General features: G+C 39.7%; 1 protein-coding gene across 11 annotated transcripts in view; it reads left to right on the top strand.

Annotated features, from left to right (window-relative positions):
• Positions 1-15739, top strand: part of SLC4A4 (solute carrier family 4 member 4) — a 379388-nt gene that overhangs the window by 281646 nt on the left and 82003 nt on the right. For all 11 annotated transcript variants that reach the window (XM_086405458.1, XM_086405455.1, XM_086405451.1 and 8 more), the window contains one exon: positions 13788-13921. In XM_086405458.1, coding sequence (XP_086261584.1) covers positions 13788-13921 — 134 coding nt within the window. The remainder of the gene's footprint in view (positions 1-13787; positions 13922-15739) is intronic.

Raw genomic sequence — 15739 nt, 5'->3', positions numbered from 1 at the left:
TACCCTTTTGCCTTTTTAAGCTGAATTGAACTCTTCAACTTCGTGAGACTTAGCTTTAAAATGCTGCATCTCTCACGAGAGAGAGAGAAATCTGTTCAAGTCTATTGTTGATCCCTCCTGGTGGTGCATTATTTTGCATATGAGTGAGTTCTGTAAAGATTAAGTTGTGTAACATATATAGTTACTGTGGGTTTGTCCTCTGAGACAAGTATTATGGGAAAGGCCTTGCTGGTGGAGTAAGCTATTTTCTGGGTTCTAAAGACTTTAGGAGAAATATAAATGCTTTCAGTGTGTCAGGATGTCCATTAAAATGACCATTTGCTGGATGTTACTTCTAGGAGTTGACTTAATCAAGTATCTAATTGAAACCTATGAGGATAATTTGTCAGACATAATGGACCATTGTATCAATAAATTATGTAACCTCCATTGATAGTTTCACTGAAACTGAATTCGGTTTTTTGAAACTTTCTCTGAATGAAAATAGTGTTGGATATATTTAACACTCATATATACATATATTTAGTCTTCATGTCATTTCTGAAGACTTTTTTGTTTTAAGAACTATGTGGATGAAATACTACATTTGGTACTTTCAGTGGGTGGCAGAAACATTGAAAAACAGGGATTAAAAAATTAATGATCGTTAATAGCTATTTCTTGAACAGAATACTCTCTTATGAATTTCTTTTGGGCAGAATGATGCTGTTAGTAAATGAGTTCATAGATTCAGTGGGTTTTTTGATATAATATGTGTAAATATAATTTGACTAGGACATGCACACGCATATGCAACTCAATAGTTACATAGTAATTTTACATATCCTAGAATTTAAATATGGAAAAATTTTGCTTATAGTCATCTAATTAGGTTTTCTTGCAGTGGTAGATGACTTAGATGGGTGTATCTATTGGTTTTATCTATTTTGAAGACCAGGGAATAAGGTGAATTTAATATGTTGAAGAGTGTCTCAAAACTGAAAGGGTATATGTTCTTTAACGTACAGAGGTGTTTTTTTGTGATATGAACATTGGGGTGCATACATCTTTTTGAATTACAGGTTTTTTTCCTAAATATATGCCCAGGAGTGGGATTGCTGGGTCATATGTCAACTCTGTTCCTGATTTTTTGAGGAACCTGCATACTTTTTTCCATAGGGCTACACCAGTTTACATTCCCACTAACAGTGTAAGAGGGTTCCATTTTCTCCATACCCTTTCTAGTGTTTGTTATTTGTAGACTTTTTAAATGACAGCCACTCTGACCAGTGTGAGGTGAAAACTCTCACTGTAGTTGTGGTTTTCATTTCTTTAATAATTAGTGATGTTGACCATCTCTTCATGAGCCTGTTGGCCATCTTATAACATACAGAGGTTTTGATGCTCTGGCAGTAAATGTCTTCTTGACTTGGCATCAGGAAAAGAAAATACTTTGTGGATTTGGTGTCAAGACCAGGTTATTTTACTAGTCTAAGGCAGACGTCGATACATTCTTTTGTGAATATTTATTGGATGTCTACTGTGTCCCAGGCATTAAGTGCTGAGGATACAGATAACATGACCAAAGTAGGTAAGAATCCCTATTCTGATGGTATTTACAATCTAGAGTTGATAAAGCAATCTGTTTTATGCTCCCCCGAGATACCAGTAGTGGTCTGTAGTGGACCTATTTAAAGGGGTGAAATCTTCTTTCTTCATCTGACTTTCTAAACACTAGATCAGAACTGAGCAGAAAAGCTTTGTCACAGCCTGAAATAATCTTCAATTGTATCACATGCCTTCATAAATGTGGCAGTGGGTTATTCACAAAAGCACAGGCAGCTCAAATGAGTCAACCGACTACAGTGTCCTTGCTTTTAGAGGCGGGCAGCTGAGAGACGTTCATGTAGGACCTTTATTGTGAGGCTACAAATAGACATGGATGCTGGGCAGAAGCATGTTGTGAAAACATGAGTGAGTCATCCACACTGGTGTCGTTTAAGCAAACTCTTCTGCCAACTTCTCTTCAGGAGGTCTTGCCTACTCAATGACAGGAATTTACATTTAAGCATTCATTTCAAAGCAGAAATATATATATATATACATATATATGTAATTAGTATTCACATACATTCTCAGTTATATAAATTCAGTAATCTCACCTATATATGTAATATATAATATATATATCACATTATGTGTGTGTGTTTGTGTACATACATATGCACACACCTATTTCGAAGCAAATCTTGAGAGGCATATGGATCATTTCCCATGGAACTGTATTCAAAATAAATCAGTTGAGGCTCCAGAGGCTCCAGTCAGTTCAGTTCAGTTGCTTAGTCGTGTCCAACTCTTTGTGACCCCATCCGTGGGCTGCAGCACACCAGGCTTTCCTATCCATCACCAACTCCCGGAGTTTACTCAAACTCATGTCCGTCGAGTTGGTGATGCCATCCAACCATCTCATCCTCTGTTGGCCTCTTCTCCTCTCGCCTTTAATCTTTCCCAGCATCAGGGTGTTTTCCAATGAGTTAGTGCTTTATATTAGGTGGCCAAAGTATTGGAGTTTCAGCTTCAGCATCAGTCCTTCCAATGAATATTCAGGACTGATTTCCTTTAGGATGGACTGGCTGGATCTCCTTGCATTCCAAGGGGCTGTCAAGAATCTACTCCAACACCACAGTTCAAAAGCATCAATTCTTCAGCACTCAGCTTTCTTTATAGTCCAAATCTCACATCCGTACATTACTACTGGAAAAACCATAGCTTTGACTAGATGGACCTTTGTTGGCAAAGTAATGTCTCTGCTTTTTAATATGCTATCTAGGTTGGTCATAGCTTTTCTTCCAAGGAGTAAGCATCTTTTAATTTCATGGCTGCCGTCACCATCTGCAGTGATTTTGGAGCCCAGGAAAATAAAGTCTCTCACTGTTTCCATTATTTCCCCATCTATTTGCCATGAAGCGATGGGACCAGATGCCATGATGATCTTAGTTTTCTGAATGTTGAGTTTTAAGCTAACTTTTTTACTCTCCTCATTCACTTTTATCAAGAGGCTCTTTAGTTCTTCGCTTTCTACGGGTTGTATCATCTGCATATCTGAGGTTATTGATATTTCTCCTGGTAATCTTGATTCCATCTTGTGCTTCATCCAGCCTGGCATTTCGCATGATATAGTCTGCATATAAATTAAATAAGCAGGGTGACAGTATACAGCCTTGACATACTCCTTTCCCAATTTGGAACCATTCTGTTGTTCCATGTCCAGTTCTAACTGCTGCTTCTTGACCTGCATACAGGTTTCTCAGGAGGCAGGTCAGGTGGCCTCATTCCCATCTCTTTAAGAATTGTCCACAGTTTGTTGTGATCCCTTGTGGCTCAGCTGGTAAAGAATCTGCCTGTAATATGGGATACTTGGGTTCAATCCCTGGGTTGGAAAGATGCCCTGGAGAAGGGAAAGGCTACCCACTCCAGTATTCTGGTCTAAAGAATTGTATGGATTGTATAATCCATGGGGTTGCAAAGAGTTGGACAGGACTGAGCGACTTTTGCTTTCACTTTCACACAGTCAAAGGCTTGGGTATAGTCAGTAAAGCAGAAGCAGATGTTTTTCTGGAATTCTCTCCAGATATAATCAAATTAGAATGGCAGCATAGATAGCTGCATGAATTCTCCAACTTGCCACATACATTTGAGCCATCATGCTTCTCTGAGAGGACTCTGAAACTTCCAGAGTGGGTGTGCATGGATTCCTTAAGTGTAGGCAGTTAAAGTTTAGCCTGGGCTTCTGGGAGTAACTGAACTGCTTTGCCAAGAGTTGACCTTACAGTCTTCTGGGATCTAGCCCTGGCTTGTTTCCTGTTCTTAAGCAACAAAGTATTAGAGCATTGGCTTTCTGAGATCCAAGAATATGCAGTGCTCTTATTGCCCTTTTCAGTAAGCTCTACTGTAATGATGCTCTATTCCCCTTGCCATGAAGTGAAAGTGTGTTAGTCCCTCCGTCATGTCTGACACTTTGTGACCCCCTGGACTGTGGCCCATTAGGCTCCTCTATCCATGGAATTCTCTAGGCAAGAATACTGGAGTGGATAGCCATTCCTTTCTCTAGGGAATCTTCCCAGCCCAGGGATCCAACCCATGTATTCTGCATTGTAGGCAAGTTCTTTACAATCTAAGCCACCAGAATTTGTAGGCAAATTCTTTACAATCTGAGAGCTTTACAATCTGAAGCTCTCCCCTTGCCATGAGGATGCATGCTCAGTCATGTCCGACTCTTTGCAACCCATGAACTGTAGCCTGCCTGGCTCCTGTGTCCATAGGATTTTCCAGGCAAGAATACTGAAGTGCGTTGCAATTTCTTCCTCCAGGGGATCTTCCTGACCCCAGGGACTGAATTCGCGTCTCCTTCATTGGCAGGTGGATTCTTTACCACTGAGCTCTGCCATACTGTTAAGTAAAAATAAGGGCTTTTATCTTCACTATCCTAAAAACATGTCCTTCCCACAACTAAAGTCTCTTATGACCATGCATATGAACTCATTGCATTAGATTTATATTCTTGGTTGCCAAGTGGGTACTGCTGCTGCTGCTGCTAAGTCGCTTCAGTCGTGTCCGACTCTGTGCGACCCCATAGACGGCAGCCCACCAGGCTCCCCCGTCCCTGGGATTCTCCAGGCAAGAACACTGGAGTGGATTGCCATTTCCTACTCCGATGCCAAGTGGGTTCTATTAATTAAATTGTTAAATGTTGATTTAACAAATATTTATGAATAGGTTAGTCTGTGGGTAAGATACTGATATAAGGAAAACTGTTTTGATACTTTGTGTCAAGTCTTTGTTATTTAAAAGCTGTCCTTCTTAGCTTTATGGAACACAGAGAAGTGCTTTAATTTAAATTGACTGTTGGTTGTGAATGACTGAGCACAGTCTAGAGTGAAGACTGAGTGAAGAAAGTCATTTAAATTTTTTTCAGGAATAAATATAATCCTATTTTCACAAACCTTTTAGTAAAAGAAGACCGTAAGATTTTTAGGATTTTAGAATTTGTTGAATTTTGTGATATTTATGGAGCCTAACAGAGCACATTTTAAGGGAACTTGTTTCATAATAAGGAACATTTATAAATATAAATTTGGCATCTCCAACTTTGAGGCTTTATTTTAACATACTGCTGTGCTGAGAATATTCGATCAATCTGCTTAAGTTGGAAATGTATCATTTCTTACTCATATATGATATTCCTCAATAAGATAGACACTTCTTTACAAAGCATCATGCGCAATTTGTAACAGCAGGATTAAAGCAACTGATAATTACTTTACTGCATGAAGACTAGATAATAATTTCATCTTCCCTGAATGTTACATTTTGGTACCAAAGTGCGTTTCTTCCCTGAAGTGGAAATAGAAGGTGATGTGTTAATCTGCAACAGAAACATATTCCAGTTTGGGCAGGGTTGTCTGTTGGAATGATCCAATTAGGTTGTGTTGGTAAGAAAACAATAAATGTGTATTCAGTTACAAAGTAAAGGGCACCACACTGTTTACTTGCCTCCAGGGTATGTTGGTCATTCCTTTTCCCTGGAAGAAACTTTAACTTTAGACAATTTGCTTCATTTCATGTATAAGTTTTGAATGAAACCTGTTTGATTGAAGTTTGTTTTTTTGTTTTACCAAATTCCATTTAGCAGAAACCTATTTGGCTGTTTTTCCCATGCAAATGACCTTTGTCAACTCTATTTTCTTGGTGGTCAGAAAATGATGGGTCATTTGAGCAGCGGTGAAGATCCCAAACAATGCTAAATTCTAAACAATATTTTGTGTTTAGCTTGAAATCATTTTGAAATAGCTTTGTTTTGAATAAGATAAAATTAAGCATGGTACGAAATTCAAATAGTACAGAAACACTGCATAGAAGATCGTTTTGCCCTTAAATCCAGGAATAACCATTATTAACCTGTTCATGAATATCTTTCTGTATCTTGCAATGCTTGTATAAACAGATCACTGTGTAGGATTTTCTGTAAATGAGATCATATATGCAATCATTTATGTAACTAGCATTTCAAGAAAGTCTTTCCACCTCAATATGGGTCTTGAACACAGCATTTTTAATGGCTGCATTTCTTTATACACATGGTGTATGTGCTGTAATTTACCTAATAAATTCTCTATTCGTGGACTTTTAGTTTTTTTCAGTCTTTTCATTTGTAAACAATCTTGGTGCTTAACTCCACTTTCCTTCTTTGTCATTACCTCTTTAGCTAAATTTTTAGCAGAATGTGATTGCAGTATATACTTATTTTATTTTTGATATTGATTTCAGGTTACACTTCACAAAGGTATACTGATTTAAACTTCTACCAGTAATGGACAAGAGAGCTGGCTTGCTCACTTTCTAGCAAAACAGAATTTGTCTCATGTTTTCATTTTTGTCATTCTGTGGCTTAAAAATGACGGTTCATTTTTATTCCATTTACATTTCTTTGATTTTTAGTGAGGTAATATCCGTCCATACTTATTGCTTACTTATGTGTCTTTATATTTGTACACTTGGGATATTTCTCTTTGGGGCATTCTTTTTTTCTCATTGACTTATAAGAACTCTTTGTATAATGAGGATATTTTCCCTTTGCTTGTCAGAAATATCACAAATGTATTTTTCCTAGATCTGCTATGTATCTTTTAACCATATTTGATTTCTTTTGCTGTAAAGATCTCAATTCTTATGTAGTCAAAATCTTTAGTCTTTTATAGTTTCTTATATTCATGATATATTTAGAGCAGTTTCCCCACCCCAAGATTAGAAAAATATTTACCCACATATCTTAGTTCTTTTATGTTTTCATTTACATTTCTCATCCATCTGGACTTAATTTTTGTGTAAGATTATACTGGTATTTGATGTTTGGACACTTCAGAGGATCTAGATACCTATTCACAGCTCTTCAAACAAAACAATATTGTAAAGCCTCTCTTTCTTGCTATCCGTTCTATTGGACTTGGAACTGGAGCTCTTTAGTAGAGATTTTGGCTCATACTTTTCTTCAAGCAGAGAGATAATTTGTTTTTCAAGTCTTGCCTCCTTTTTTCTGTTCCTGCTGGGCAGTGTAAACAGAAATCCTGTTTATGACGACAAAGCACTTTTAGGCAGAGATGGCACACTAAGGATTTGGCAGCTGTGATCTGTCAGGAGAGAAATCATTGATTTATAGTCTGTAGCTACACAGGTGAAGTAAGAAATGAGGGTTGTGTATCCAGTCTTCCTTCCTAGTGTAGATGAATGGTCTGTGTAGCTGCTGGTCATTAACCATGCTAGCGGGTAGTTCTTACTTTGATAGAAGAAGAAAGATTGCCTGAATGGGTGCACCTCAAATATGGACCGTATAAAAATCAGTTTGGGAACTTTGGAAACCTATGGATTCCTGGGACCTAATCTTTGAAGATCTTGATTTATTTGTTCAAAGTGAAGATGTGTTTTGTCGCTCAGTCGTGTCTGACTCTTTTGCAACCCCCTGCAAAAGCCCGTCAGGCTCCTTCCTCTGTCCATGGGATTCTCCAGGCAAGAATACTGGAGTGGGTTGCCATTTCCTTCTCCTTCTCCAGGGAATCTTTCCCACATGTGTCTCCTGTACTCATGCACTGACAGGCAGATTCTTTACCACAAAGCCACCTGGGAAGCCCAAAGTGGAAATAAAAATTCAATATTTCTTTTTCCCTAAAAAACAAAAAACAAAACAAACAAAAACAACCCTCACAGATATTTTTCATGTGGCTCAAATTTGATTTAGGTACTTTCATCATCTCATCACTTATTTTTGATCTTGTGGCTTTACGTTGGGGATCTGATCTGCAGGTAATTCAGGTTTGTTTGCTTATTTCCAATGGCCATGTTTAAAAGTCATTAGGCTGCATCATTTTTCTTGGCTAAATTTCAGATTCAAATGCTAGAGAAGTTTAATTTTATTGATCAACATTCTACACAGTTTTAATAGATTACAGCCAATACAGGCTGAAATTTCTTTTTATGGTTAGTAGACATTTTTTTTTCAAGTCTTGAAATCTAACAGTAATGTTGGTGAATATTTTAGCATTTATTGCCCCCTAAATATTCTTTTCTCGTTTTACTTGGTTGATAATTGTCAAAGAGATAGAAAATCTTTTGTATTTTAAGGCAGTTTGGGGTTAATTATTAATCCAAGTAATACATTTCTTAATAAAAAGGACATAAAACAACAAAGGTCATTCTTTAGTGTTATATGAAGATATTAAATGTACTAAATTGCAATAAAGTCAAAGTTGACAGCATAAATGTTGAATGTTTTATCATCTTGAATGCGTTTGCTTTGTGTTAGCCATGACGGGTGTGATGGCCTTGACTTATCACAAGTAGTTCACAGACAAACTTCTGGTGCTACCAATTGTGGTTGGGTTTTTTTTTCTAAAGAATCTTGCTCCTATGGTGAGATTTCCTCCTTTTTTTCATGTTCTTGTCACTTTTTAAAGCTTATTTATTTTGTTCCATTGATCTATATTTCTGTCTTTGCGCCAGTACCATACTGCCAGAAGGAAAAACATCAATACAGTATACTAACGCATGTATATGGAATTTAGAAAGATGGTAACAATAACCCGGTAAGAGACAGCAAAAGAGACACTGATGTATAGAACAGTCTTATGGACTCTGTGGGAGAGGGAGAGGGTGGGAAGATTTGGGAGAATGACATTGAAACATGTAAAATATCATGTAAGAAACAAGTTGCCAGTCCAGGTTCGATGCACGATACTGGATGCTTGGGGCTAGTGCACTGGGACGACCCAGAGGGATGGTATGGGGGAGGGAGGAGGGAGGAGGGTTCAGGATGGGGAACGCATGTATACCTGTGGCGGATTCATTTTGATATTTGGCAAAACTAATACAATTATGTAAAGTTTAAAAATAAAATTAAAAAAAATAAAGCTTATTTATTTGTAATTAGAGGATAATTGCTTTACTGTATTGTGTTGGTTTCTGCCATATATCAACATGAATCAGCCATAGGTATACATATGTTCCCTCCCTCTTGAACCTCCCTTCCTCAAATTTCTTTTATGCTTGATCTTTCTGAGACTTCAGTTGACTCTCTTGGCCCTTCTATAAAACAAGGAATATCTTTGGTTTAATGTTATACCCTCGTGTGAGCTAAAAAAGGTTCACCAATTGCTTTACATGTGGATTTTTACTTCATTTCTGTAAAGGGAAATACACCATTTTGTTTTATTATGGCTGATTTCATGTGTTTGATACTACAAGGAATGAAAAGAAACACCAAAATCAGTGGCTGTAACATTGCCGTCTAAGGCTTCTGTGGATTCCTGGTGGCCCTAGTGGTAAAGAATCCACTTGCCAATGTAGGAGACACAGAGACCTGAGTGTGATCCCTGGGAAGATGCCCTGGAGTAGGCCATGACAGCTCACTCCAGTATTCTTGCCCGTAAAATGCCACGGACAGAGGAGCCTGGAGGGCTATAGTGCATGGGATCGCAGAATTGGACATGACTGAACAGCAACCTAACCCTGGAAAACACTGAGAATCTAGAGGCTCTTGCCCTCTTTTTGCCTGAGGAGCAATCTTCATCTTTTCCTGTCACTCCTATTGACTGTCACGCTCCATCTCCTTCCTCTGTTGAAGTAGAGAGAAGTAACTGAGACAGACTGGGAAGAAGGAGACGGGAAGCAGGAAGAAAAGAAAACCAGCATCTTATCGTCTCTCTACTTTATTCTTAGCTTTTTGTATGGTATTATCATATTCAGTCCAAGTAATTATCCTGTGAAATAGCCATTGATTTTACAGAGGAGAAAATTAGGATTTAGAGAAGTTCATAAGTAGTGGAGCTGAGATTAAACTCCGGTATCCCTGACTCCAGGACCTGCTCTTTGTGCTGAGCCACCTGGAGGAGACCTTGGAAGAGACCTCGTTCAGCCTCTTCATCTCTTATCTGAGTAGATTCATAATGTGTATGTTGTTGTTGTTGTCATCCCGTTGTGTCCAGCTCTTTGCGACCCCACAGACTATAGCATGACAGCCCTCTCTGTCCCTCACCTTCTCCTGAACTTTACCCAAGTTCATATCCATTGCATCGGTGATGCCATCTGGCCTTCTCATCCTCTGATGGCCTCTTCTCCTTCTACCTTCCATCTTTCCCAGCATGAGGGACTGATGTATGTGTTCAGTTCAGTTCACTTCAGTCGCTCAGTCATGTCCAACTCTTTGCGAACCCATGAATCGCAGCATGCCAGGCCTCCCTGTCCATCACCAACTCCCAGAGTTCACTCAGACTCACATCCATTGAGTCGGTGATGCCATCTAGCCATCTCATCCTCTGTCGTCCCCTTCTCCTGCCCCCAATCTCTCCCAGCATCAGAGTCTTTTCCAATGAGTCAACTCTTCACATGAAGTGGCCAAAGTACTGGAGTTTCAGCTTTAGCATCATTCCTTCCAAAGAACACCCAGGACTGATCTCCTTTAGACTATACTGTTCATCAAAAGCACATCTGTCAATGACTGTGATAAGCATTAGACATGTTATCTAATCTGATGTTCACGTTACAAGGCACAGAGAGGTTAAGTAACTTGTTTAAGTCATTACAGAGTAAATCATATACAGTCTGGATGTCAGCTTGAGGTGATCTGACTCCAGAGTCCATTTTTATACTGTACAGTATGTGTACTATGCCTCGATGTTTTTCTCCTACCTGAAGAAACTGAAATTGACAAAGGTTAAGTGACGTTCCCAAGGTCATCAGCTCTTTGGTGGCAGAATAGAGTCCAGTCTCTGTTTTCCAAGGGCAAGTTGTTAGCTCCTTCCTCTGTTATGCGGTGGGTATCATCTGATCGGAAATGGAATAAAATAAAAACCAAATCAAAATGTAGCTGGAGTGCTTTGCTGCACCTGATTCTGCACCCCTCAGAGTTCAGCCGTGTACATTACATTCTCATGAATTGCTAGGGAGTATGTTCCTCTGTGGGGAATCAGACGTAGAAGTGGTTTTATGAGCCATAGCTATTAAAAATGCACACATCCACACATTATTTCCTTTTTATATTCATGAACACTGACAATAATAAATCAAAAAAGGGCTTTTTTGATAGTTCACTTTACAAATTGCTTTAAATTCTAGTTAAAGTTATTCATTGCATGAGATTATTTTTTAAAATTTCTATATTGTCAAGAGCAACATGTCAAAATGTGACGAAAATAGTTCTTTTCTCAGAAACACTGGAAACACCTCGGAGTTTAAGCAAGTTTCCAGTGTAATGTGTATAATAAATCATCTGTCTCTGTTTTAAAATTGTCAGCAACAAATGGAAACTGTAGCACTTAGCAAAGGATCAAGTACTGAAATAAAAATAATCTTACCTTTTAACGATCACATGACTTTCCATAAATCAAAGCTGTTTTCGGGAAGAGATTAGTTGTTATCTTTATTGGATGAGCAGTCATGGATGTTGGCCTTTGATAAGTGGGACCTAGGGTGTGATTTGGGCGTCTTCTTAGATTCCTTTAGTGTTTCCTGGGTGCCTGGAGAGCATGTGGGGAATGGTGTGTAGCATTATGGGGGAAAGAGAAATACAGATGATGCTGGAGACCTTGCTCTTGCCCCTCACAGAGGTTAATAGCTACATGAAATCAAATTTGTTGTTGTTGTTATTTAGTTACTGAGTCATGTTCAACTTTTTCACAACCCTATGGACTGTAGCCTGCCAGGCTCCTGTGTCCATGGGATTTTCCTGGCAAGAATACTGGAGTCGGTAGTCATTTCCTCCTCCAGAGGACCTTCCAGACCCAGTGATCAAACCTGCATCTCCCACGTTGGCAGGCAGATTCTTTGCTGCTGAGCCACCTGGGAAGCCCTTCAAGTCAAATAGAGTATTCTTAATCTCATACTCCTCCTTTTTTCACTGTGTTCTCTCTTAGACCCAGGCTGTGTGCTTTAGTTTGATCCTGCAGTAGTGATGAGAAACAGTCACTCATCCATACTTGAGAGAGAACGATGCAGGGACACTTTGCCTGTCACCTGTGCCCAGAGCATGGCTTGTCCTGCCATGAGGAGCCTTCCAGGACCTACTCTTTCATGTCACACACACTAAAATAAGGCACACGCACACACAAAGATAAATGACAAAGACATAAAAAGCCCGGTGTCAGTGCACAAGAGGTGAAAAAAAAAAAAGTGCAAGTCTGAGAAAATCCCAGCTGCATGTATACCTTTTCCCTTTGCCAAGGATGCAGTAGTAGTTGGGCAGGTAACCATACTCCAAAGACTTGTGCCACAGTGAGCATGGATTTGTGCATATCATTTAACCCCCTGAAACTCCATATCTTCAGGGATAAGAGATCAAGACTGATACTATTTAGTGGGCACTGGGGAACCTTTTTCTCTTTTCTCTGCATAAATGCAGCCTGGTTCTACTGGCTTTGTTTATCATTCTGCTTGCTGCTCCCCTAGGAGGAATGAGCTGGATACAATGATTATGTGTGCAAAGGCTGTAAATAACGAGATGGTACCCTTCGGCCATGCAATAGAGTTTATGTAAATAGGGTCCTCTTAAAACACTCACCTGCCAAACTTCAGACCTAAACATCTTGGGCAAAAGTAGGTGTACTGAGGTATTTAGAATGTGTCTGCACACTGTGTGAGGAACTAGTCTTTTTACTTGTCAACTCTTGCTTTTTTATGCCATCTCCACCCCAACCTCATTATTACATAGTGCTGTGCTAAAGGATTTTTGTGTTTTCCCAGTTGAACCCTACCCTTAAAAGAGAAGGATGTACTATTGTTAATGTCATTCTGAAGAGAATATTACTAGCTCTAAAGCCACATAAAAAAATATTTCAAGTAATCATCGTAGTAAGAGTCTCCTGGGATGGCTTTTTAGTGGGGATAGCGCTTAAAGTTCTGTAAATCAATTTTAAAAGACCAATTTCTTTATAATAATTACATTATATGTATACATTATGTGATTATATGATATTATATATATGTGTATGTATATATGTATATTTATAATCCTTTGTTCTTATTATGCTAAGGGGCAATAATGGGTTGGTTCTAAGAGATACATCTACAGGGCGACGTGGCCACAAATGTTTAGTTACTCATGTCCCCACGCATTTATTACCTCTAGAGAGAAAGTAATTTGCAGCTCTTGTGTACATTTACACTGGACAATGAATATGCAGTAGAATATTTTTTGAAATTGATGTCTTAGAGACTGCAGGATAGAGGGCAAATCATTTTCTTCTATTCTCTTTGCTCTCCTTTCCTCTTAAAAAGCTTTCAGTTATAGAAAATAGCTATTGTGCATAAAATGTAGCTAGTTATAAGTACCTGCTGTGTGCAAAGTGAAATTCAGCTAAAACAAATACTGAAAGTAACCACAGAGAGAACAACACCAGAAGTACTAAGTCACTTCTACACACTTGGTGGGATTGTATAGTGTGATTTTATGTATGGAAGCATCAATTAGTATTTTTTTAAAGAGTATTGGAGTCATCCTTTGCCTTCTGTAGTCAACCACGAGTCATTACAGTCACTATAGTACTTAGGAGCAGTTCAACCCTTGGAATAGGCAGGAATGGCTAAATCATATGTGTGTGAAATAGAAGGTGATATCCATATTGGTAAAAATCAATATTCTTTACATTTGTTTGATGTTTGTGACAGCCCTCAAAATAGCATACTCATGTGGTTTAAGTCCCCTAGTGACATCACACATAAAATAAGGCATGTTTCTATTAACACCTCTGTTTTCTTTCTATTAGGGTGTGCTGGAGAGTTTCCTGGGCACCGCTGTCTCTGGAGCCATCTTTTGCCTCTTTGCTGGTCAACCACTCACTATTTTGAGCAGCACAGGACCTGTTCTCGTTTTTGAGAGGCTTCTATTTAATTTCAGCAAGTATGTATATAGATATCAAATTATAAATTAGAGTTGTTGAGTTGTAGAACATTCACAGTCTAGATAGAGCACAGAATAGTGAACTGAAAGTTCCTCAGTCGCATCTGACTCTTTGCAACCCCATGGACCGTAGCCCACCAGGCTTCTCTGTCCATGGGATTCTACAGGCGAGAATACCGGAGTGGGTTGCCATTCCCTTCTCCAGAGGATCTTCGTGACCCAGGGATCAAACCCAGGTCTCCTGCATTGCAGGTGGATTCTTTACTGTCTGAGCCACCAGGGAAGCCTGCACAGAATAGTAGTTAAGTGGAATTTGGAAATTTTAGCATCTGGAGATTGAGAGGCCCTCAGAGATTAAGTCACCTGGCAGGTGCTAACATTTGATTCAGTGGAGGTCCCTCTGTCACATTGCTTCTCCTCCGCCCCCGTTCTTCTCTGCCTCATTGTCCTGCTTTGTGCCTCTGGAGGCTGACCCCGGTGGACCCCAGCACGCAGGCTCCTCTGCCCTCTGGCTTCCTGTTGGGTTTGGCTAAAGCAGAGCCTCAGGAGCACAGGAACGCAGAGAGGTCAGGGCATGTCTGCTTCCCCCGCCGCGCTTGGTCACTGCTCTCCCGGGCAGTCTGGCAGTGGCTTGTTCCATCCGGTGGCTCCCCCTACCCCACCCTGGTTCTGCCCTCATCAGGCTCTGGTGACTCTTCTTTCCTTAGCCTTTCTAAGCTGTTGTGGGGGGCGGGGGACGAGGGTAGAAATGGCTTCCTGACATCTCTAGTCCCTGAGAACCTTGCCATTTTTGTTACTCATTCCTCTGTAAATAGTTCACATCTTAAAAGTTTTCCTCAGAATTCCATCTGAGGTTGCCTTCTATTTCCTGCTATGATCGTACTGACACTAGAGAAGTGAAGTGACTTGTTCAAGGTGACATAGCTTGTCTGTGGAAGAGGCCGGGTGCTCCCGTGGCCCACTGCTCCTAAATCCCATTCCTGTGTTCTTAACTAATGATGGATTTCTAGAATCAACTGGGTAACAGCTAACATTTATTGAGTGCTTGGCCGTGTTCCAAGTATTGTCCTAAGTGCATTACATGTACTCCCTCATTTATTTCTTGTAGCAGTCCTGTGGAGTAGGGACTATATCCTGTTTTATCGATGAGAAAGCAGGCACAGAGTAGGTAATAAATTGCTGAAGGTTGCATCAACCAGTTGTTGCAGGGTGGGGATTTGAATCCCTGCTTTCTGACTCCAGAGCCTAAACCTCTTGTGGAATCACTAGACATTACTAATGGGCTTGGCAATTGTGGTACCAGTATTTTCTTTTAGAAATTGATGGATTATTTTAAGATGGAGAAAATTGAATTAACCAAATTATCTAAATAGCCACATTAGCCCACAAATGGCTTCAAAATCAAATTGGGAATTCCAGCTTCTTTCTAGTGAACTTGATACCTCTGAGAGAGAACTGCCTTTACTGGCAGATCTCAGTACACAGATAGATTGCAGAACTTCATATGGCTTGCTAGCATTCCTTGTTGGAATTTCCATATACTTCTACCATTATACAGTTTTAGGATTTTAATGTTAGAAATGTTATTACCCACTTAATGCCTCGTAGACTTAAGGACTCAAATAGGAGGCTTTGAAATTGTGTGGGGACTTCCCTGGTGTTCCAGTGGTTAAGACTCTGCCTGCCAACGCAGGGTACACGAGTTAGATCCATAGTCGAGGAAGATCCCACAAGCCACTAAGCCCATGTGCCTGGAGCCTGTGCTCCACAACTGGAGAAGGCCCTTGCACAGCAACGAAGACACAGTGCAGTCATAAA

This window comes from Bos grunniens, chromosome 6 (genome assembly GCF_055505025.1).
Source record: "Bos grunniens cultivar Pamir isolate PY7600 chromosome 6, Bosgru_T2T1.0, whole genome shotgun sequence".
Classification (NCBI taxonomy): domain Eukaryota; kingdom Metazoa; phylum Chordata; class Mammalia; order Artiodactyla; family Bovidae; genus Bos; species Bos grunniens.
The sequence above is the reverse complement of the archived record's forward strand: the minus strand, read 5'-3'. Positions and strand labels throughout refer to the sequence as shown.